Raw genomic sequence first — 24,652 nt, 5'->3', positions numbered from 1 at the left:
GTTGACCATGTTAGTTTATCCAGTCAGGTCAGGTCAAGGTCTCTCTCTCTCTCTCTCTCTCTTTCTCTCTCTCACACACCCAGTCATACACTGCTGACCTGTCGGAGTGATAGACGTCCCGCTGCGGTGTGTCGGTAATTAAAGCTCCCGTTCCCCTAAGGAGAAAACAATGACCTGCGATCTGATCACTGTCTTTCACTCATCAGGATCCACAACACTCACTGACAGCCCTGATCCACCTCAGAGGTTCTCCCCTGCCCGTCTCTTCGGCTGCTTGTGTCATGTAATCCTCTGATTTCCAAGTCATATCAGAGTATCAGCGGCATATATATCATCTCGGGTCTAACGGGGTAACAGTTTGATCCGTCCGCTGTCCTTTAATGCTAATGTTAAACAGGCCGATCAAGTATGCCGCCCAGTGTTTGCGGAGAAGGTCAGGCACCGCTTTGTGTGCTCGAGAGCCTTTGCTGGCTCATCAGAATGCAAAGACATGGGTCAGAGTGAGTGAAAGAGCGAGAGAGAAAACAGGTGGAAAGAACATAAGCCATTAAAACAGATGCTATCTTAGCTTTAGCCTAGCAAATGTCTTCCCATCTCAGATTTTCCTCATAGGTACGATAAACAGAGCTTTAGGTTTGTTGGAAATATGAAAGAAGGAGCTAAAAAAAAAAAAAGGACGCGAGACAGAGCAGCCATCAATTTTTAGGTGACAAATTGTCCTCTATGTGCTGAGGAAGGTGACACAAACACACATAAACTTGCATAAATGATCAGCCGCATGGTTGGAAGCCGGTCTTTAACCCTTTAATCGACACTGAGGGGCAATGACGTCGCCATTTTTCAAATTTCAATATCAGTATTATAACACAAGTATTAGTCAGCAAAAGTATGTTAACAAGAGCTACAATTAAACACTTTTCTAATCGATTTTGTTATTAACTGTTGACTGGTTTATCATCAACAGTCAGTTTATCATTTGTTCTGTATATGATACCAGGAAATAATCAAATCCCTGGGCAGTATTGCCTATTAATAATAACACCAAACTCAATGTATGATTTTTATCAATTTCTTTTTCTTTCACCTGCTGAGCCCACTACGAACTATGGGAGTCCCCCAAATGGGAGTCCCCCCAAATCCTGAGGCAAAATCTGAGGCCAGACCAATCTCCCCTGCCCACAAATGTTTTGTAGCGGAAAGTTGGTCTGGAGTCATTATGTTGAGAGGTGATTATGCTCCAGCAAAGATCTCGTGGGCCAGTCAGATTGTTGGAGTCGACTTTACGCAGTGATGGACGTAAGAGTAAAACCAACAGAGTATCTGACCATCATGGAGTTGTACTTGGTGACAACAAAACTACAAATTGGATTGAATCAAAAGCCCCATGCTGCTTCAGTTAGCTTTAATTCTAGGTGACATGCATGTCAGTAACATTCTTCATTCAATAATATATTATAGTAGAAGTACGTAGAGTAGTAAAAATAGTGTGGTAGTAGTAGTAGAGGTAGTTATAGTCTGTATACACCGATCAGCCACAACATTAACCCATTTAGGCCTAAATACTCTTCTGTAAACCCCCTCTCAAAACCTGAGGTTTTTCAAAATATGTCAACGCTTACTAAAACCTTAATTTCTCAGGCTCTGTAGCAGATAAAAACATGAGATAAAAAGCATTTGCGAGCTTACTTCTTTGGCTTTCAACTTGACTAACTTGCTAGGGCATAATCTTCAAATGCATTTTTAAAAAAAAAATTTTTTTTGAAAATCAGTAAAGATCTATTTTTTCAATTACTTCGTCAATATCACTTCCTTCACTTGAGTCAGCCATGACGGATCGCTAGCACGGTGTTTAAAAATTTCGACCAAAACATACTCCACGTGTAGGCTTATTTCGACCAATCACAAAGCGTTTTATTAGTCACATGAGTTTAAAAAAAATCCCTAAGCATCTCTGTCACTCGCCCAAGAATATTTCAGCCAATCACAGTGCATATAATTGGCCATGTGCCTCGAAAAAGACACAGACGCGTTTGCCGGCCTTAATGGTAACTACGCACAGATGCGTGATCCGGTCTGAATGGGTTAAAACGAAATAACATTGACCATCTTGTGTCAATACAATGTTTTACTGGGAAACGTTTGGTCCTGGCATTCATGTGGATGTTACTTAGACATGTACCACCCACCTAGACCAGACCGGGCCCCCCCACCCCATAGCAATGACACCCAGCAGGATGCAGCCTCACTCACACAAAAACGGTTTAGGAACAACTCAAATGAAAAACAGCACAAGGTGTTGACCTGGTCTCCAAATTCACTAGATCTTAAACTGATCAAGTATCTATGGGATGATCCACAGAGGCCCCTCCCCTCAACCCATAGGACCCAAAGGCCCCCACTAACCACACCACAAGACACACTCAGAAGGCCCATGTCTATTCTCTTATGAGTCGCAACTGTTGGAGGCACAAGAAAGACCTACACAATATTAGGAAGGTGATCGTAATGTTATGCCAGATCGATGCACAGTGGGACTAGGAGAAACAGATTTACACATCTCCGTATGCTGCTGTTAACATACTTTGGAAGTGGCAAACACGACTTGAATCTTGAATTTTGACATACAACTGTAGCAACGTAAGCAGAGGATTAAAACCAAATAGTTGCCTATTAATCATTTGCACATTCGTTTATTGATCAATTAAACAACCATTGCAATTCTGTTTTTTCTGTTCTTTTTAAATCTCCCAGTTAATTCACATACAGGGAGCAAATGTACTGAGAGAGCCAAATATAGACATAAAGACAAAGATAACAAAGCTGTGCAAACATGAACATACAGCTGTTATGTTATTCAAGGAGTTCAAGGCAACATAAAGAAGCTGGAACAAGTCATAGAAGTAGTGCAGTGTCTTTAGTCTTCTATGCCACACAAATGACAATAATAGGATATTACTTGCCCGTTTCAACCACGGTTTCTTTGCACTGGTTTGACCTTGTGCTATAAAAGCGGTTCCCTTTAGCGCTCAGAGCTCGCGACCAAGTATTCGTGAGAAAAAGAGCTCCAAGGGAAATCAAAGCACAGAGGAAGATGTAAAGTACTTCAGAGCAACAAGCGATGTTATGACTAAGTTTCCTCTCTCCGTGTGAATGTTCACATGCACGTGTTTAATATGCGCACACTATCACAAGACCTGCATACGGTGAGGAGCATATGGCCCCTGTGTTACGAATGCGCTGAATAATTAACAGTGATGCATGTTGCCCTTCTGTCGCTGTGGAACTGAATTATTCACCCTCAAATCCATCAGAGGGAACACATGCGCACAAACTCTCGTGCGGCGTACTTTGTGATGCTGTCCGCACGCTCGTCAAATCTCTAAATCCGAGATCAAAAATGGGAAATGTTAAGAGGAAATGTGATGGAAACTCCTGACTCATAGAAAGGGAATCGTGGAGCAGTGGAGTGACACGTGGACGGCACCAACACCTGTCGGCATGCGTTGACAGACACACAGATTTCATGTCTCCACCTGAGTTTTGTCTGTGACGAGAGGAAGCTGAGAGGAAGGGAGTGAGGCCGTCTGTGCACCTGCCCACCTAAGACAGGCTGCAAATAGACACCACCTGCGTACTGCGTGTTTCTACACACGGCCAGCCTTCTTGCAGTCTTTGCTCTCGCTTCTCTCCGCTGGTTCCTTCCACCACCGCTGCCCGGGTGTCATTACAGAGTTTAGCTTCTGGGTGAAATTAAATGCAACTTGTACTGTAGGTCTCAGGGAAACCCTGTTTGGGATGAATAACCTGCATTCTCTCTCCCCGCCGTGACTCAGCATTTGCATTCTGGTTTTCCCCTTCACAGGCTGCTTGGGATTAGAGCCAGAGTCTGCATCCACTGAAGCATGCTTATTAAGCTCTCATAAGGCTAGAGTCACAGTAATGCCGTTTTAATAAATTTGAATTAATCCTGCTACGCTGTCACCCAAAGTCAGATTCTCCCCTCGGCGGAGAGGTCAACGGCCAAGGTTGTATCAGAGCTTTATCAAACGGTTGAACATACACAGTAACGCATGTTAGAAATAGATGATATGCTTCTGAATGGAAAAAGGCTGCAAGAATTATTGACATCAGTGTTTGCCATAAAGTGTTAATACTGTGGCGGCCCACTAGGCTCTTAACAAGGGTTGGTCAAAACCTGAAGGAAACTACTCCAGACGTAACACAAGCTAGCAAAATTAGATTTAAAGTTTACTATTTACTATAACTTTGATTTATTCGCTGATACCGTCTTTAATCTTACATACATTTGTCCATAGAAAGCCACTTCTCAGCAGCATTTTGTCTGGTATTCCTGTTTGTGCTGCACATGCTGCTGCTATTTGTCGCTAAATCCAATATGCACGTTATTACGGTAATTTAATGACGGACTGATACAAAACACATGCTCTTATTTTATGTGTCATAAACTGTATTAAAAAAAAATAAAAAAAAATAAAAAAAAATGCCAGGGTCCCATGAAATGTTGTGGGAAGCACATTGACGTTAATTTCTAGTTCTGTGAATTCGCTGATGACATAGAGGTTATACTTAATAGGACTTTAGCGAGCTCTTTATTTGGTCAAGAACCTAATAGGAAATATAGGGAGAGAGATGAGTGAGGTTGTTGTGGTTAGAGTATGATTTGTACTGAAGTACTACAGTGACCACTAAGTCACAGTAAGAGTATGGTATCCTTAACCTGGTTTTTAAGTGCAAAGAGGTTCAATCTGCCAGTTATATCAGCCAGTCGCTGTTCTAGTTTGACTGTGTCCCGATTTATTAAGTGAGTAAAGAGTAGTGTAAATAGTTTGCCATTTGGATTTCATTATGAGGCTGGTTTGAACCGATACAGAAAGGAGCAACAAATTATTTGACATATGCCTTGTGACAAATACATTAATTGCTGTTGACTGTCCTTTAAAGTTCTTACGTTGTCTTTTACAACAGGTGCAACTGCAGAATTTAAGCATCTCGCGTTTCTGACGGCGGCCATTTTTTTTGTGAACCATATCGACTCGGCGACGCTCAGATGACACTGCGAACAGATTTACATTTTAAAAGCAGCACAAATACTAGCGAACAAAGGATTTTGTTTATTTACGTTTATGTCATCAAGGCGCTCACACCACCAGATCTAATAGTAGGTCCTCCTTTTCCATTTGTAAGACAATGACTTCCTGTCGGTACAAAGTACGAACCAAAAGAGAAGAACCCAAATGTTTACCATGGTCAGTTGGTTGAACACTCTCAGACTGTAGAGGTCTAGGACCTGATTCAACCAACCATCAAAATACCTGTGGTGTGGTATGTTGTGTGCTTTCTGTACTGTGGCTTGTGGTCATTGCCTTTGGTTAAACTGACATTCACATGTATTCATGTGTAGGCCTTTTTACTGAACCAAAAACTGAAACTAATGACAAAAGGCTGCATGTGTGCACTTCAGTTTAATCACCCTGTAAAACTGCTCCGTCAATCACTCATCAGCATAATGCACGGGCTGACTGGTGAGTCCGCAGTATGCCTCGGCTCGTGTTTTTGTAAAAGCTGCTGAGCTCTCAGAAAGTGAGGAGAGCTGGTCTTTGGTTTGCACTTTGCAGTGATTATTGAGATGGATGGAAGAGTGTTGCCTCGCAAGAGCTGCAGCTCACTGACCTGCAGAGCCACACACAACAACACCAACCTGACCTCACACGCACAGTTTACTTAAACCACTCAGTCAGCCTGCTTCTAGTCTGTCTCTTAGCCCATTTGTTTATTTTACAGTATATTCATCAAGAGTAAAATAACAATTCCTGCTTTTTTTATTTATTTATTTATCTCAGCTGATCAATTTTCACAAATGAACAGACCAGCTTTTAAGGTGTGTTCGGACTGAACGCCTTGATTCAGCTGTGACCATGTTTTGACAGAGACACCTCAAAGCAGTGCAGTGAAATAATGAGGAGACTTCAATTTAACACAGGCTGTCACTGCACATCCAAAACCTAAATGCAAAATTATCTGTAGACATCTTGGTCATCTTTCATCTGCTTGCATATACACCCTGCTCTCTCCTTAGCCTCCTCATACCTTTTTTGTCTTCCTGTCTTTTCTCTCTTTAGGTGGCGGTGAAGATTATAGACAAAACCCAGCTGAATCCGACCAGCCTACAGAAGGTGAGTTGGTGTTTTATTGCCACCGGGAGAAATCAAGGTCTTGTTCATGGCTCTTTCATGAGTCATTCTTGAGGGGTTTTTTTTCGCCGCTCTGTTTCTCTGCTCTTTGAACTCAGGATGTGCTGTTTTACATAATGTAATCACATGTAGTCAGGAGAGACCACAAGGCTTCGTTAATCTCCAGCTGCACCCCTTCACTCTTGACTCTGTTGGTTTGTAGTATGGAGCTAAAAATACCCTACTTTGCCGGCCTGTTTGTCACTTACCCTCGTCCAACAGTCCAACTAATTAGAACAAAGGGTTTCGATGATTACCGAGTCCCAATCCTTCTCTTTCTGCTGATTAAATGAAGACACATCCATCTGCATACAATCCTCACGGTGGATTACACCATGGTGGCAGGTGAGCGATCGCCGCTACGATACGTGCCAGCATCACCTACTGTGAATCTAAAAATAAATCAGGTGTTCAGCTGACTGTCAGGGATTGTTTTCCTGGTCATGACATTATCGTAGCATGGTTCACCAATGTTTTACTCCCGCTGTTTTGTAAAAGATGACCAAATTGCTAAGCAACTGATGACTCAGTCCAATAATGGACCATTATAAGCAGCAGCACCACGCCTACTCAGAGTCAGCAGTTGATGTCTTGATGGCGTCTATCTCGCTGCAAGTCACTGGGGTGAGAGAATATTGCTCCTGCAAGCGTCCTTAATGACGAAATAATAACGACAATTAGCCTCCCAAAATGTCTGCAACCTTGCGTCTGCCTGAATGGAGCTGAGTGAACTCAAAGAGTGATCAGGGCGGATTATAATTGTGTAATGTGACAGTGTTTAGCCGATCTGGACGTTTCTGCTATGATTATGTTCCCTGGCATTGTTCTGCGCGAGCAAAACACATCTGTAATTGTCTTGGATCTTAACGAGATCCGACTGCAGCTATTTGGCCAATCAGTGCGGAGACGCTGGGAGAATTCCAAGCTCTCAGTCCCGTCTAATCTGACTGAGATAAATTTCATTGTGCGAGCTCTTTTGTTTAACGGCCCATTGTGTGCGGTTTGTAATCTGCGCACACAGTGGGGTAGCGAGCGTTCAGATGTGTCGTGTGCAGCATTAACATTCAGCACATGAACCGACTGTGACTTCGCTCCTCCGGGTCTTGTCTAGGTCACGAGCGGTTTCATGCCCAGTGGGTTGGGTTGACCGCTGCCTGGCGATGAACGACGCAGGGCAGATGTATCATGTGAGCCTGCGGCCCAATCAGGCCCTCTGTGATCAATTATTCAGTGGGCCTTTCAGATGTCAGCTGCAGTGGACCTTAGAGGGTCAATATGGAGAAGTCTTATAGTTTTAATGGAGGATGAGCAGTTAATTGGTTTATTTGATCGCTGGTGTTTGCATGTGCACATCTATTGGATGTAGTGTATATTTGTATATCTACAACAAGCGTAAAGACTTGTTTATCTGTCTGGAGCAATATATTTTAATGCCCTCTCTGCTCTGTACTATAGATTCCTGTAATGGTATACAGATGTGCCATCTGCAATGCAGAAGCTTGTCTTATAATGCAGCAGTCGTATCCTGGATTGAATCGATTGTCTCATTGACTCAGTGAGTGTCCTGTGCTATCCTTGTGAAAGCTCAACCATGGAGACATTAAGGGGAACATACAGCTTAATACATTTCCTTGGTTGCTTTTGACCTTGGACAAATAGTATTTGGGACGACTAACAAAGATCGCTGTGTCCCTTTGCTGCTGTTTGGGGTTTGTTGTGCTATTGTTTATCAGATTAGATGGCTAAAATTACAAGCTTGAGGATATACGGAATGACAGTAGATCATTTTACTCTCCATTTTAATCTTCACTTTAAATATAAAAACTGAAAAGAAAGTTGCGCCATCTTGAACTTTGGTCTACAGTATTTCTTGCTGAGGTCATTACTTCCATATTTTTTTACTGCGTCTGCTCGTTGGAGGCGTACTTCACATTTAGAAGTCGAGACTGAATTTTACTACGTTCCCCGAGGCTGTTTGGGCTGCTCCCTCTGTTCCCACTGTGACCCTTGCCCTGGGAAAGCACAAATAAAAGGATAAAAACATTAAGAAGGCATTCCCTCTGACGTCAGTCATATAGCGGTCATTGTAGTCCTGCAGCACAGCTTCCTGGACAAGAATTTGATCACACCACAGTATACATTTTCATGGCTCTTTGATAGCTAAGCAAGCCATTTCTGGAGTCTGCCATAAACACCTGGCATAAGTATCAAATCACTCATTTTACATTCATGAAGTGCAGAGTTTGATTTATTTGTTCTGCTCCTTATCTGTGTTTGTCTGCTGCTTCCAACAATCTGGTGTCTGATCTGGAATGGATTTTGTACTCAGGTTTAACCGAGAGAAGAAGAATTGAACCACCCATGCCATTTCCTGTACAATGAGACAGTTATAGTACTGCTTTTTCTTTATTTATGATTCTGTTCGTCCGTGTGGGTGAGCGAGGTTTGAGGTGTCTGATTTGGCCACATCACTCCTCCACTTTCTGTTAACGGCAACTCTTTCATGTTAGCCCGTCAAAATGCCACCGATCTCCTTTTTTATGGTCTCAGACGAGCCAGGCTGTGGGCACACCATCTGGCACTGTGGGCAAAGCCAGCGCACTGGCAGATCCTATGCAGCCACACACACAGACTAACAAGCCTGCATGACACATACAGACAAACACTGGAGATCTTTTGGTTTATGCAGAAGGCTGATGCTGGCAGAGCCTCAGTTATTTTGAGTTTCAGTCACAGTTCTGGCAGCATTTCACACACATGCATACATTCCCGTACCTGTGTGCAGCCATTAATTCCCTCGTAAACACAAAACAATCCTCTCCATCCTCTCAGATTTTATTTCAGATCACAAATAAGAAATTGAGTCAACCATACAATCTACATCCTTTAAATCTTATTTTCTCATGCCTGTTTTCATCAGTATGATGCTTTCCTCCAATTATTTGATTTTCAAGAGAGGCTGGAAGAGGCCAGAGTGAGTCATGAGGTTAGAATAAACCTCTGTTCTGTTCCTTTATGGGCCATTGGCCGTGGTGTGACTTTGTGGCGGTTTCAATCTCGCAGGAAATGAGGTCAGTTGAGCTTCAAAAGCACCTCCTCAGATTCGCCACAGGAAATGCATCACATGTCATCTGCGGTCACGGATGTTGACGTTGTCATGGTTTTTAGGCATTTTAGCCCTAAAATAGACCTCTTTTTAATCCCCTCTTTCCCTGAGCAAACACTGTGCTCATCCCACCATCCCTCTGCTCCCTGCCTCTTTCTAATCTGTAAATAAGAGTCGCCTCTTGCCGTTGCTTCAGCAGCGTCAGTGTTAAAAGTTATTTGATCAGATGTGCTAGGTGTGCTTTTTCGGAGCAACTTAAAAAAAACAAAAAAAATAAAATAAAAGGTGTGCTGTTAAAATGCTACACACGTTCGTATTTGGAAAAGGTGGAGCTTTTAGTTTGTGATGCAAAAAAAGGGTTGAAAGAGTGAAAAGAGGAAAGTTAGCAACTGGCAGCTTCTCCCATAAATATTTCTCTTTCCTTGACACGGCAGAGAGCCACGGTGCTAAACTTAAATCTTACTGTCTTATTTATTTATTGTGTGATCTTTCCTGCTTTTTAATTCAGTAAGGGGCACGTTCACAACAACATAATGTGACTCCATTTGTGTATTTCCTGCCGGTTGCGAAAGGCCCACCATGGGGTCAAGCTCCTTTAATGGCGGCTGTTTACATCTGTCTTGCGCCTGCCACTCTGCATTAGCCAATGAAGTGATGTCGAGCCTATGGGCCAGAGCTGCTTTGGTCCTGCTCAGACGACCGGAATGTGATTGTACAGACGGCACTGTTGTTCGAGGTGAATCATAGCACAAATCAAGTGGCGAGGCTGCTAAGATATGCACGGGTTTTACATGCTTGTGGTGATTTTTTAGTGCTTTGAGTAAAAAGTTAAAGTTTTCTCTTGGTGCTGTGGATAATGAATAACAAGTGACACGCCTTTGCAGAAGCAGAGAACGGTGGAGACAAAGAGATGGGCCTTTTTTTTTTTTTTTGGGAGTTATTTTGAGCCCCTCAGGAGTCGCGGCTGGGACAGTTTGTCTGAATGTCAGCGAAGCTCTCGATCCCCCTGTCAGACAGTCTGTTTGTCTCCCGTTGTCTTTCTTTGACAAATAGCAAGCAGTGGTTATTTACTGATATAGGGTTTTGAAGTACTATTCGTGCACATGAAAACACGCACACACGCACTCAGCCATTAGGGACGAGGGCTTGCAGGCTTCCAGGCTACTCATCCTATCAATAATCTCCATGTTGAATGAGCAGCTGTGCTGCTGTGACTGAAATAGTCCAGCCAGTTCCTGTAAGTGTTCTCAGTCTGATATCTGCTGTTCTGCTCCTTCTGCATGGGACCCTGCTGTAATTAAGGCTAGATTGGGAGACTGGGTGCCCCAAGGTGACTGGAAGTAGGTCACTGGCACAGACAATTGAGATCCAGGCGCAATGGAAACATTGTGTTTTCATGTGTGCTATTCACATTTTGTTTTGGTGGCTGCTCTTACAATCATTTTCTTACAATCACTGTCTCAATACATCAGAGCAAATCAATATCTTGATTCATTTCACTATGGGAAGGTTACTCAAACTACTGACTCACCTTGTCGACAGCCACCTTAAAATCTGCTTCATGACACGCATCGACTCCGCGTTGTGCCAGTAGATATTATTGATATTAATACTAGACTGGATCAAAGATCTCCAACTCATTATCTCCCGACAGTCTCCATGGTGGCCGCATCCCTATTGAGCTTGTATTGACTGTCACTGTATTTGTTGTTGTTGTTTTCCACCGTCCTTCTCAGATTTGTTCTAATTTTTGTTTCCCAGTGGCTGCACGCATGCTTCCCATGTGAGGGGCTTTAGGGCAATGATGCAAACGAGAGAGAGAAAGAGTCTGTCAGAGAAAGGGAATGAAGAAGAGATGAGAGATCGAGATAAAGCATTGAGTCTTCAGTCCGTAACTTGTCCAGAATAATGAAGGATTTCTGTCTGGACTGCAGTAAACACCGTGTGTGGATAGATGCATATCTGAGGCTGTGGCTTATGTGTGTATTCTTGTGTACTACAGGACATCTTCTGGTTATTGTGTCAGTGTGTTTCCACTCTAATTGACTTTGTTACCATGGGGGAACCTCTTAGGCCAATGCAGCAGCTGATGAATATGGAGTAGAGTTTGCTACACAGCTTACTATTCTGAGTCCCTCTAGAACATTTTTGTGGAGATGAACATGGTCCCATGGGGATCTCCTTTAAAATATCATATTTAAAATGATTTTTCTAAACCTGCACTGAAATTTGAGGACCACACACTATCTTTGGATAAAGAGGATATTACAGTTAAACTACTAAAATACACCGATCAGCCACAACATTATGACAGAAGTGAATAACATTGACCATATTGTGACAATACAATGTTCCGCTGGGAAACATTTGTACCTGGGATTCGTGTGGATGTTACTTAGACATGTAGCACCCACCTAGACACAACCAGGCACCCCCACCCCATAGCAATGACACTCCTTGATGACAGCAGTCATCCCCAGCAGGATACAGCCTGACACAGGCACACACACAAAAACGGTTTAGGAACAACTCAAAAAACATGAAACCCAGCGCACGGTGTTGTCCTGGCCTCCAAATTCACTAGATCCCAAACTGATCAGATATCTGTTGGATTATCCACAGAGGCCCCTCCCCTCAACCCATAGGACCCAAAGGCCCCCAGTTGCCAGACATCACAGGACACCCTCAGAAGGCCCAAACTGTTTTGGAGGCACAAGAGAGACCTACACAGTATTAGGAAGGCAGTCATAACGTTATGCATGATTGGTGTAGTTAACTACAGTCCTGTTGAGAGGAATCAGCTATTTTTTTCACCTTTTCCATCATTGTTGTGCTTGTACAAAAGATATTCTGCCCTTGAACATCCTGTTATGTGCATTTAATACAGTCTTATTGAAAATATAAGGCTGGCTGGTGAAATCACATAGCTTCCTTTCTGTCCAGACCAATAATTTCTCTCTAAATGTGGAAGCCAGTCTTTAAAATTGGTTGATTAAGACAGATTTTATTTGCTCACATTGGAGGATACGCTGCATTTGTTTTGGACTGTATTTTCAGCTGCAGATTATTGCACTTTCAAAGCACAGTGAGGCTTCAGATCAGTGGGACCAGTTGTTGTGGGTTTGATTCAAACTAACCTACAGTGCCAGTGTTCATTTTAATTAAGGGAAATGTCACCAAGCGTAGCTCACTGATGTGGTTTTAATAGTTTTTGGACAACAATGGAGCTCTGCGGCGCTGAGGAACAATCTTTTCCCGGCTCTAGCCACACAGCCTTGTTAGGAGGAAGTGTCTTTGTTGGTTTTTATGGAATTTTCTGACAAGAAGAGCAGTGTAAAAGGCGTATTCTTTCAGCCATCTGCAGCAGCTTCTCGCTCGCTGTGTGTGTTTGGGCCTAATGACACGAGAGAGGTGAGGCAGGCGAGCAAGTAGAGACAGAGAACAGAAGAAAGAATTAGAGTGAGACTGAGTACCTGCATGTTGTTGAACCAGACTGTAGCTGAGAGGTCCCACAGTGTCGGGCCTGCTCACACTGGTATAATGGCCATGTTTGATGACCTAGAAACACGCACTTATGTAAGACCTAAAAGGCCATTAGAAAACTTGCCCAGACACACTGGTATATGCACATTCATACACACCGGAGTACTGTAAACTCTCCTTTTTGGATTTCTCTGTATTAACATGTTGAGTAATTCTCAGATACAGGCGCTGCTCATAAGATTTTTGCTAAATCAAAGTCCTAAAATGGTGTAATCTGTGTTGTGTCTCAGGTAGCAGTTCTGTGGGTGCAAAATCCCAGTGTTGAAATTTAACACTCAGACACAGCCTCAGCACAGCTCGAATGGAAATCAGCTGAATGTAAATGATTCAACAGCACCTCTAGGTGGCTGCACGAGCTCGTCTGACATACACAGCCAAAACTGAGGAGACGCGTTTTTTAAATGATTGTAACCCAGAATACTGGGGCCTTTCTCTGTGGAGTTTACACGTTCTCCCTGTGTCTGCGTGGGTTTCTCTCCGGGTACTCTGGTTTCCTCCCACTGTCCAAAGACATGCTCTTTAGGTTAATTGGTAATTCTAAATTGGCCGTAGGTGTGCATGTGAGTGTGAATGGTTGTCTGTCTCTCCGTGTTAGCCCTGCGATAGACTGGCGACCTGTCCAGGGTGTACCCCGCCTCTCTCCCGATGACAGCTGGGATATGCTCCAGCCCCCCCACGACCCTTCACAGGAACAAGCGGTTACAGAAGATGAATGAATAAATGAAATAACCCTGAATGCTTTCCTCTCTGAATCTGAACTCAGTTGTTACACGTGGCGCTCAGAGGAAGTGAACTAGAAGATGTGACTTTCATTTTACGTTTTTTTTCTTAGACTTGCAGTAGAAGGAAACATTTTAGTTTTCTAGAACTGCGGTACTGATGCATCAGTGTGATTTTGAGCGGATCTTTTTTTTTTGCATGTTCATGCTAAGATGATTATATTTGGCAGCAGATGCCTAACTGGCTGTGAGCCTGTGTGCTGCTGCTCTGCAGTGGCTGGCAGTGCGTGATGCTGCTGACTGGCTGTTTAGATGGCCGACCGGCCCGGCTTGCTGGACTGCAGCGTGTCAGTGGAGTTGTAACTCTGCTCCTTATCCGTGTAGGGCTGGGTTTAGTGCGGCGTTGTCACTGCATCGGTCATATCGCTTTACACAGTACAGTAGCCCCATGATCCTCAGGTCCTCTCATGTTGCTGCAGGGTGTAATCCAGCTTCAGATGTATGTATACACACTTTAAAGTTTGTTGTGGCTCAATTCCCTTCACTTAGCTTGCTAATAATCAGTGCTAAATGACGTCTTCTAACCGTGCTTCAGCAGAAACACAATTTAAACTGCGCATCATTGCTTGTAATGTTACTTTACGTAATTTGGGGTGCATTAAATGTTCCTCTGTGTCTCTGCAGCTCTTCAGGGAAGTCAGAATTATGAAGATACTGAACCATCCTAATATAGGTAAGTCTAAACATGAACCTGCAGCTGCTTGGTGGATTAGTATGAACGGTTAAACACACACCGTGTAAGGTGTTGCATTATTTGTTGTTTCAGAGAATATGTATCGATGTATTTATCTTATGTCCCATTCTCTGGTTTTCAATTTCAAAAATACAGCTGTCATAGAGACCTTAATACTAGCTGACATATTCGTAAACTTTATCCTGACTCGGATACGAGTTTGAAGGCAGCAGTGGAGTTTAACCACTCCAGCTATCTCTAATTTAAAAACTCATTTGGTCTCTTGATAACTTTTCTCTCTTTTCTTTGCCCATGACTTCTTGTGCAGTCAAATTGTTCGAGGTGATTGAAACAGACAAGACACTTTATTTGGTGATGGAGTACGCCAGTGGTGGTAAGTAAAGCGTTAAGTGTGTGATGTTTTTTTTTTTTTTTTTTTTTTTTTTTAAATAAGCATACGCCCTGCATAAGTTAATCTAAAATGACGAGAATAAACTTATGGAGGACTGTATGTTTTTCCTCCTACAGGAGAGGTATTTGACTATCTAGTGGCTCATGGCAGAATGAAGGAGAAGGAGGCCAGGGCCAAGTTCAGACAGGTGAGTCACCCGTATCGCGGCGCTCGCACCTCTGTCGTCATTCCATTACTGTTTTCAGAGGAGAGACTGGATGCAGCAAGATCAAGCTTTGTCATCGACTGCAGAGGAGAGATGGAACGCAGATAGCGTGGCTTGAGAGAGAACAGAGGGTTCAGAACAACTTTCTTACAGACGCTGCTCTGACACCTAGTGGTGCAACAAGAGCAGCAAGGCACCTACGGCCACATCGCTCCTGCTTGCGTACGCCCTGAAAATGAACAGACTTCTAATTTTGCGATTTAATTTAACGTGCCATGAAGCAAGATCGTCTCGATAAACCACTTTTAAATCGGTTGATGATGCCGTTTGATGACTCAGACGAACTGTGTGTGACACGGTGTGGGCAGTCTGTGTCTGTGTGTCTGTGTGTTTGTCACAGCGCAGCTCCAAATGCAGAAAGGTAAACGTGTGCAAGCGTGCTCCTGGAGGGAGGTGGGTGGCTTCTGTCAAAGAACAGCATGTTTTCTGTTTGATTGATGTTGTTGCTATTCTGGCGTATGTCAGTGAGATTTCCACGTCGACTGTCATAGCAGCTGCTTACTGTGCGTGGCACGGACGCAGCGCTTGGGACACACTCGGCTTTGACAAAACTCCCTTGCATGAGTCACACAGTTCATAAACCTCAGATAAAGATTACAATAAGTCAGTGATACTTGAGCGGTTTATTCAAGTTATTCGAAAATCGTGTCTTAAGTCGTATCAAGCATTGACAAAATTGGGGAAAGTAGTATAAATGAACCACCATAAATAGCACGAAAATGTGTTTTGTGCTGCACGGTTTGAGATAAAACACGAAATGTTTGTCGGATAAAATGCTGCTTAGTTGGTTAATTTGAGGAAATAATTGCCACTTAAATTAACAGTGACAGTAGTTGAAGCCCTGCTCTTTGTGCCCATGTGAATTTTTCTTTCTGTAGAAAACTGCTGTTGCTAATAGTGCTGCATAAATTCTGTCTTCACCAACAAAGACCTCGTCTTAAATGTTACAAGGAAGTTCATTGGTATAAAATGAGGGAAATAGATGGAGGGATGATGGGAGGTGGAATGCGGAAATGGATGATGGTCTTTAGACGCAGAGCAAAGAGGAACTGAGACTCGTGGTGCCTCCTCCCCGGTTCCTGTAATGTAATGAAATGGGGAGGGAGAGGTTTGTGAATGTAGACAAACACAGAAAGAGGGTAAGACACGCCTTTAGGTAAGTGTTGGAAATATAATGACACAGGGCGTGGTCTGAAACTAATAGCCTCATTTAACTAATTGTGCCTGTAGTGCCTTATGACGTGTGTGCGTTTGTTTCAGATTGTGTCTGCAGTGCAGTATTGTCACCAGAGGAGGATAGTACACAGGGATCTAAAGGTGAGGATCTAAACTCAGTCTGATCAGATTTCTCTCGATGGACTGCCTAGAATGAAGTTGTTGTTTTTTTACTTTCTCCTACGCAGGCAGAGAACCTTTTGTTAGACGCTGACATGAACATCAAGATAGCCGACTTTGGCTTCAGCAACGAGTTCACTGTGGGCAGTAAGCTGGACACTTTCTGCGGCTCCCCGCCGTACGCTGCTCCCGAACTCTTCCAGGGGAAGAAGTACGACGGTCCAGAGGTGGATGTCTGGAGCCTCGGGGTCATTCTCTACACACTGGTCAGCGGATCACTGCCCTTTGACGGACAGAACCTGAAGGTGGGGACTGTCTGTAGGAGATTGCAAATAGATCTTGAACAAACTGTTGAAACTGTGACTGATAATGAGATGGTCAGATTGCATGTCTCTTGTGAAACATTGACCTTTAATAGACAAAACTCTCCCATGTTTAATCACCATGTTTAATCACCATGTTTAATCACCATGTTTCATCGCCATGTTTAGCACAGTATTGCGTTACCAGACAACATCTTCTCTTGTGATCCCTCTCCTCCGTAATTCTTCATTACACATTTTTTTCGGAAGTTATTTGCAGGTGGTTGTTCAGAAAAACAACTTTTGACATATTGAAATTCACATCTTACAACCCGGCTCCTTTAAAACACATGGACGCTCCTGGGCAAGGATAAATGAATCAAGCACAAAGTACCAGACGATATAAATAAGAACAAAGGTGTAATTCTATTTCAGTCCAAATTTTTATGGACAGCAAAAGACAGAGTAAATGAAGATTGTGTGGTATTTTAATCAAGTTTTGTAAAGGCCCGGCACGTATAAGGACATTCTGTGTTGGGACGTCCACATGCATCAACCCAGAACTGGGCTACTTGTATAACCGAGTTAAGAGTGGAATTTCCTGTGTCTGTTGTTTGGAAGGAGAAACTGTGGACATTAATCTTTCATGCTTTAATTATGCATCACTGTGTGAATATTCACCAAGATTCAGCAAATGCGGCAGGTCAATTTTTAATGCGTGTCCATGGCTGAGCTGAGAGGTCTGTCGTCTCTTTAGCTGCACAAATCAGTGTTCTCATTGATCATGCAATCGATCAAATTGTGTTTACGTCGTGGTCTGCCACCTCCAAATGCCCTGAATAGATAAATAATACTTTGTTGGAAGTTTTTTGTTTCTCATTTCTGTGTGTCTGTCTGTGACTTGATGTGCAGGAGCTGAGGGAGAGGGTCCTGCGGGGAAAGTACCGTATTCCTTTCTACATGTCCACAGACTGTGAAAACCTGCTGAAGAAGCTGCTCGTGCTCAACCCCGTCAAACGAGGCAGTTTGGAGGTATTAGCTGTATTAGCGTGTTTGTGCGTTTCCGCAGCCGCTTCCCATCCGTTCAGAAGTGTTTCGCGCAGCGGTCGACCCTCAGTCGGAACAGACAGTCCTAATGATTTCGGAGCGAGCGTGCGTCATCTCGAGGCGCGTAATTGCTGCTGCGTTTAATAATGAAGCAACAGAACACTTCAATTTATAGCCTGTCAGATGAAGATGGGGAAACATTACTCATGTGAGATCAAAGAGCGGTCTCACACAATTATTTGATGAAAGCTTTCAGAGATAATAAAACTAATTTTATTTGAAGCTTTATAAGAACTCTCTCTGCATCGTTTATTAAGCCACAAGTTTGGTTCCTCCTTTGTAAACAGTATGTAGTTGTCAGTTGAATTCATACTCAGTGTGTCCCGAGTCAATACCTCCCCTGCACTCAGAACCAGACTGAAGTTCAATAGTAAAGATTTCTCCACAATTGATCTTGCTGTTGTCATCCTCTTCTTTGTTGCTTCCTTTGCCCAACTGTCATGTTGCATAATTGACAATGTGATAACTTAATGATTTAAAGATTAGACATTGAAAGTGGGTTTGAACTATTTGTAGTGTACATACGTGAGTCCTAATGCTGTAGCTTCTTTTTTAGCAAATCATGAAAGACCACTGGATGAACGTGGGTCACGACGAGGAGGAGCTCAAACCTTACATTGAGCCTGAGGCGGACTTCAATGATTCATCCAGAATAGGTGTGTCTCTTTGTGTGTAGATGTCATTGTTTCATAGACGTCCAGTATACATACAGTATGCAAACTCTGCCATCTGTCCTCCATCAGAGCTCATGGTGACGATGGGTTTCCCCAAAGATGAGATCACAGAGTGTCTACAGAGCCAGAAGTACAATGATGTCATGGCAACATACCTGCTGTTGGGCAGAAAAGCTCCAGAGGTGAGTTTACTTGACTCACGTCCTCTTTGATGTCACCGCCGCCGCTTAATGCGATCACGTCACCTGACCCCGCGTCCCTCACCGCGTGTCTTTGCGTTGCAGTTCGAGGGCAGCGAGCCTCTGACTAACAGCGTCCTGGGTCAGCGGCAGCGACCGACCAGCGACATCAACAACAGCTCCAGCATTTCTCCCGCCCATCCCAAGGTCACGCGCAGCATCTCGGCCAATCAGAAGCAGCGCCGCTACAGTGATCATGGTGGGGATGATGATGGTGGTGGTGGTGGTGGTGTCGTAGAGAAGCCAAGTAAAGTAACACCGTCCTACCCAGCTCTGAGAGTGCTGCTGGCTGTGTGTTGTGTAGGGGGAAGTTACTCTCTTTCACCGAATGATCAGATACCAGAATCTGCTGTCTCTCTAAGCAAGACACTTAACATCATTGCCCCCTCCACTTTTTCTCTTATAGAGCTGAATTATGCTTTGCAAAGTTTTCTTCTTCTTAAACTATTATAGCTGATAAAACTTACTGATTTTTCTTTGTTTGATGTGGTCTAATTTTCATAAACAGTCTATTTAAAAGCCCAAATAAGTGACTCTGCACTGGTTGTGTAGTAGCTTCCTCCTATGTCATGTTGGGGCCATTGTATCTGGCGCCATCTTCTGGCTGGCTGCTGTCCTACAGCTCCCTCAGGAGCAGCAACTCAAAGCATGAGGAGGGAACAGCATTGCTTCGTAATGTATATGCTCACCTAGGCTACTGTAGCTGTACAACTTATGACCCAAAGTGTTTGTTGCTGTGTATTATGTCTGACGGCCTGGATGTAAATACTGGCTTTGAGTGGCTTTGCTTCACGCTATTGTAACAAAGACTCCTTGCCTGGTCTCAGAAATTAGAGGCGTACAAGTAAAAATGTCTCTGGTGGAATATATCTAAACTTATTCTGATGTGCGTTCCGGCCAGTGGGTCCGTCGGTGCCGCCGGCCGTGTCGTATACGAAGCGCGGCCAGGCCCTGAGCGTGGAAAGCGACCACAAGGAGGAGTGGGACGGAGCACGCCGGCTAGAGCTCAGCACGTCAAAAGGAGACGTTCCCGCGTCACCAATCGGGGTGCAGGAGAGGAAGAAAACTACGAGTGCTGTGGGGGTGAGGAACTGGGCACATGCACTACACACACATGAATGAATAGGTCCAGTATGATCCATATTTAAAGAAGTAAGCTGCTTAACATTTTTTCACTGTAACATACATAATGTTTTTCTTGTGTGTCTTCCACCGCAAGCAGACCAATGGTTCAATGACTCGCAGGAACACATATGTTTGTGAACGATCTTCCACTGAGCGCTATTCAGCTATTCCCAATGGCAAAGACAGCAGGTAAATGCAGACATTCACAGGAAGAGATTTAACTGTCCATGTTTTGTGTTTTTCAACCTGATTTTACTAAATAACAAGTTTTGGCACAACATTTTATTTTCATCTTGCCTTCTGTCCCTAGTTTAACTGAGGTTTCAGGGAGCACGCCTTCGACTGCAATGAGTTCTACGCGACCTCGTCACACCAAGTCCATGTCATCATCAGGGCACCCTTCAAAGAGCACACTGCCCCCCATTGATGACAACACAGAGCTTAAAGCCAGGTGAGCGTTGGATCCAGACAGTCTGAAATTACAAACGTGTGTGCTGCTGTACTGAATTTTCTGACACGAGATGATCGTCTCCAACAATTTTCACTCCTGTTGCAGCTCCTCTCCGCGTGGTCCCTCCACCTCGCCCTCCGCACACAGTATTAGCACCCCGGAGAAGAACCGCTTTCCCCGTGGCACCACCAGCCGCAGCACCTTTCACGGAGCTCAGCTCAGAGACCGCCGCAGCGCTACCTACAACGGCCCCCCGGCTTCGCCCACATTGTCCCACGACACGGGGGCTCTCGCACAGCAACGCCGGGGCACGTCCACAGGGATCATCAGCAAGATCACCTCGAAGTTTGTCCGCAGGTCAGTGGAGAAAAAACTCTATCAAATAATGGGCTAAGTTGTTCTTGACACTTCTCTCACTCAGCCGTTACAGTACTCCCATTGTCTCAGGCTTTATGAAAAACATGTTGAAGTTGCAAACATGTGGTTTTGGTCTTAATGATGTCTCTAGAATACTGTGCTGCTTTGTAACGCCTAAGTGACTAAATCAGAATCAGCGTCAGTTTTGTTAGCCAAGTATGCAAGTGTACAAAGAATGTGTCTGGTGTTTGCTCCACAAATGTAACATAGAAGAATAAGAATTTAAAAATATGTCAGTGTCCGAATGATTAAATCAAACAGAAATACAAATTTAAAAATAAAAATGTCTCTTTGCAGACAATTATGAGGGTTTTGAAGTAGACATAGAGTTTGCTGTTTTCAGCGCCATCTTGAATAACATTTCTTGTGTTTTTTAAGGAAACTGTTAGAAAACTTTATTAATATTTAAACTTCTCTTGAGAAAGAACATGGCTAAAAGTTTTTAGCCATGCTAGCTGTGAGGCTGAATTTAGTTAGTAGCTAAAGGAACATTTTGAGCTAAATGCTAACACGCTCACAAGTTCAATGCTGGGTGTTCCTTTACTGTGGTCACTATTTTAATTTGATGGGAACTTAGTCGTAAACAGGACACCCTGAAAGTAGAGGACGCGCTGAAATGTTCACAAAGAATGGCTAATGCTACGCTAACAAGTACAAAATGTTATATTCTTAGTCTCTGTCAATCCTGTAGATGTACAGTAACATATGCTGCCTTCAAATGTAAATCGTGAGCTTGTGATACTGACAGGTTATGTCATGTACATGAAATGCTTGACGTCGAAGGGGTGACAGAGGCTGTAAGTTGTGACAACGCCACGGCTAGGCAGCTGCCCTGGAAGCCTCCGAGGCTAACAGTTTATCAAGCTGATGCTAATAATAGCAGGTTAAAGCTAGCGTAGGAATGTAGGAAATGCAAAGGCATAATGATCTATTTTCCTGCATAAAACACCACCCATGGTTTGTGTCTCTGGTCAAGTATAAAATATATTCAAGGAGTCACAAAGTATGCTCCGATTATCGCTGCCTTCAAGTGGAACATGTGAGCTAGTGAGTTACCTGGCTAATGGCTGGATAACAGTGTAGTAAATGCGTACAAAGTACATTTTTAAAAGATTTTATTGTTGTAAATATGTGCAATATCAACATTTTCCCTCAATATAATCTAATATTAAATTACACAGTATCAACTGAGCATCCACTTCAGACTCCAACGCTCAACGTGACCCCATTTAGAGGCAGCATATGTAAACCTTTCAGCAGTGATAATAGTGGAAGCATCACATACTCTCTGTCTCTTTACAGCACTTTTCACAGTCCCTTATGCTTATTATATATCCACACTCTTTGCTGTCAATATGACAAGCAAAGCACTGACCCTCCTCCTCCAGCAGTTAGCTCCTTGTGTCACCTTCACGCTGGCCTATCTGGTAGAGGCTCACAGCTTTCTCTCCTTTTCTCCCCGCATAGAGCTCTGTCTTTCAGGTCGACCCGGAGGTAGGAGAACATAACGCTTGCTGCACCTGTTCCAACCTCTCTGTGCCCACAATGACCTGTTCCCTTAACCCCTTGCGTACTTTGCCCACGACACCACACCCTTGCCTACTGACACCCTTGTTATGCCGTGTATTTCCTTTCCTTGTGTCCACTGCCTCTACAACATATTTCACAACTCTGGCTCACCAGCTTTTCCAGTACTAAGGCACCAAATATCTGCTGCTCACGTTGCTAGCTTTCCTCTCCTTACTCTCCCCCAGCTTTCATGTCGAGCTTAAGAGAAAAGAAAACAAACACAGAGTCAGAGTCAAAGATTTAGACTTTGTAGATCAGTGGGGATTAAGGAAAGGTAGCGTACAATACATGGGATGATGCATTTGGTTAATTTGAGCTATAAAGGTACTGTAAGTTTGTGCTGAACCCTGATACCCAGGAGTGTGGATTCTTTCCTGGCATGATGCCTGACTACCCACTCTGTGTCCAGTGATGATGGGGTGGTGTTGGTAGAGGGTGGGGGGGCCCATGTTGACATCAGCTCATGGGAATAACAAGTCTATCCTGGTTTATTTCAGGGTGCCTAGTGAAGGAGAAGCCAGTGCCCGAACAGAAACACCAAGGTGAGAATTTGATTGAGACGTGCATCATGGAGACTGTAACCAACCTCTGCTTCCTTCAATGTCTTTCCCTGCTCTTTCTCTCTGTCCGTCCTTTTCTCCCGTCGTTGTAGGAGTGCGTCCGGTGAAACAAAGGAGGACGGCAGTCGGGACTCGAAGCCTCGCTCTCTGCGTTTTACCTGGAGCATGAAGACCACCTCCTCCATGGAGCCCGCCGAGATGATGAGGGAGATCAGAAAAGTCCTGGACGCCAACAGCTGCGACTATGAGCAGCGTGAACGCTTCCTGCTCTTCTGTGTCCACGGCGACGCTCGCCAGGACAATCTGGTCCAATGGGAGATGGAGGTGTGCAAGCTGCCCCGCCTATCGCTCAACGGCGTGCGCTTCAAGAGGATATCGGGCACGTCCATCGCCTTTAAGAATATCGCCTGCAAAATTGCCAATGAGCTCAAACTGTGACAGCAGATGGAGTCCCCAGTCACGCTTTGGTGAGCTCTGGTTACAGTCTCATCTCATCACTGGATTAGTGTCGACTTACAGGACAAAATTCAGCACTGAAGGTCCTCACCGCGCAGAATCAGGGTGGACTCGGCTGGTAACGTGCAATACTGGCCACGAATGTACTGTACAGGGTAGTGGATAAGAGAGATATCGCAAGGTTTAACCTCTGTGACGGAGAGATAGCAGCTAACCCTACATTTCTTTTGTTTTTTCTTCCGTCCAGCCCTCTGTCTCTCATCAGCCCGCTGCTCCATGTCAGAGGACACATTCATGTATGCAGTATGCAACTGAAAATGACCATCCTGCAATAATGTTTTCAGTCTCTTTTTCTAAACGCCTACTCCAAGATCTACTCTCCTCGCTGAATAACCATTAAAATTACTGTAAGCTAAAATAGCCGCTTTTCCACCTGTGTTAAGTCAGTATATAGAGCAGGCTGGAGCCCGTACTAAAACTATGTAAAAAGAGAATTGTACTGTATGCATAACATCTGCAGGTACTGTATTGTATATTGATTTTGCGTTCTGTACAGAATTTTATTGTCAATACTGTCTTTTTTTCATGGGATTTGAGTTCTTTCCTAATATAATTAATGTCTCTTAGAGCATTATTCTTTTGGTCTGTGAGTTTTTTTTTTCTTTTCTTTTTTAAGAGCCACCATATGAAAATAGTGTTTTTAATTTTATTTAAAGAGCACTAAATTATTTTGTGGAATATTAAGGGATGTGGTCCCTTGCCTTTTATGTTCTTTTTATTTTTTTTTTGCCTATGGAAAAAAAAACACTAAGTTGCACCACATAGACTTGAGTAGTGACTTCAGTTACAGCTGAAAATGTGTTCACTTTATTTTCTCTCAGCAGTAGGTAGGAGATTTGGAGACCCTGCTGCAATTGCACAAGTTTTCCAGGGTGATGTGTATGAACATGAAAGTATGTACCTGTATTTCTTTCATGTTAGTTTGGTAGTCCTCAATTTCAAAAAAAAAAAAAAAAAAAAGAATTAAAAAAAAAAAAGAAGCAGGGTTTAAATTGGCCTACTTTAGAAAGAGACGGACTGGACGTGTTTATCCAAAAGGACTGAATAAATATGCATGACGAGTCAAACGGTCACGGCGAAAGAGCAAACCTTTCTGAAGAGCCTGATTTGGTCCTGCCACCAGTGTGATTGTGCAGGTACTTGTGTATCTCCTTGCTTGTGGTTTTTTTTTTTTTTCCTTTTTTCTTTTTTTAATTCAGCGGATTTTATTGTATTTATTCCATTACATTGTAATGTGCTGCTTTGTAGATTTGAGGCGTGCACTTTGTTGGAGAAAATAAAAAGGATTTTATTTGTTTGTATTTATTTTATTTTTCATCTCTGTCATA

At 43.5% G+C, this 24,652-nt stretch overlaps 1 protein-coding gene across 4 annotated transcripts in view; it reads left to right on the top strand.

Moving 5' to 3' along the window:
- LOC311500350 (serine/threonine-protein kinase MARK1-like) overlaps window positions 1-24,625 on the top strand; it is a 28,234-nt gene extending 3,609 nt beyond the window's left edge. The window contains exons 3-18 of one of the 4 annotated variants that reach the window (XM_084561699.1): window positions 6,141-6,194; window positions 14,304-14,352; window positions 14,681-14,746; window positions 14,881-14,951; window positions 16,290-16,346; window positions 16,433-16,669; window positions 17,579-17,698; window positions 18,330-18,429; window positions 18,517-18,629; window positions 18,732-18,885; window positions 19,588-19,769; window positions 19,909-20,000; window positions 20,122-20,262; window positions 20,368-20,619; window positions 22,746-22,790; window positions 22,901-24,625. In XM_084561699.1, coding sequence (XP_084417825.1) covers window positions 6,141-6,194; window positions 14,304-14,352; window positions 14,681-14,746; window positions 14,881-14,951; window positions 16,290-16,346; window positions 16,433-16,669; window positions 17,579-17,698; window positions 18,330-18,429; window positions 18,517-18,629; window positions 18,732-18,885; window positions 19,588-19,769; window positions 19,909-20,000; window positions 20,122-20,262; window positions 20,368-20,619; window positions 22,746-22,790; window positions 22,901-23,246 — 2,079 coding nt within the window. In that variant the 3' untranslated portion in view covers window positions 23,247-24,625. Of the gene's footprint in view, window positions 1-6,140; window positions 6,195-14,303; window positions 14,353-14,680; window positions 14,747-14,880; window positions 14,952-16,289; window positions 16,347-16,432; window positions 16,670-17,578; window positions 17,699-18,329; window positions 18,430-18,516; window positions 18,630-18,731; window positions 18,934-19,587; window positions 19,770-19,905; window positions 20,001-20,121; window positions 20,263-20,367; window positions 20,620-22,745; window positions 22,791-22,900 lie in introns of all 4 variants that reach the window. The other 3 variants (XM_084561698.1, XM_084561697.1, XM_084561696.1) reach the window with 3 other exon arrangements.
- Window positions 24,626-24,652: the final 27 nt, after the last annotated feature.

The sequence above is a fragment of the Chelon labrosus genome, assembly GCF_963514085.1.
Source record: "Chelon labrosus genome assembly, chromosome: 15".
Lineage (NCBI taxonomy): Eukaryota > Metazoa > Chordata > Actinopteri > Mugiliformes > Mugilidae > Chelon > Chelon labrosus.
This window is presented reverse-complemented; position numbering and strand designations above follow the sequence as displayed.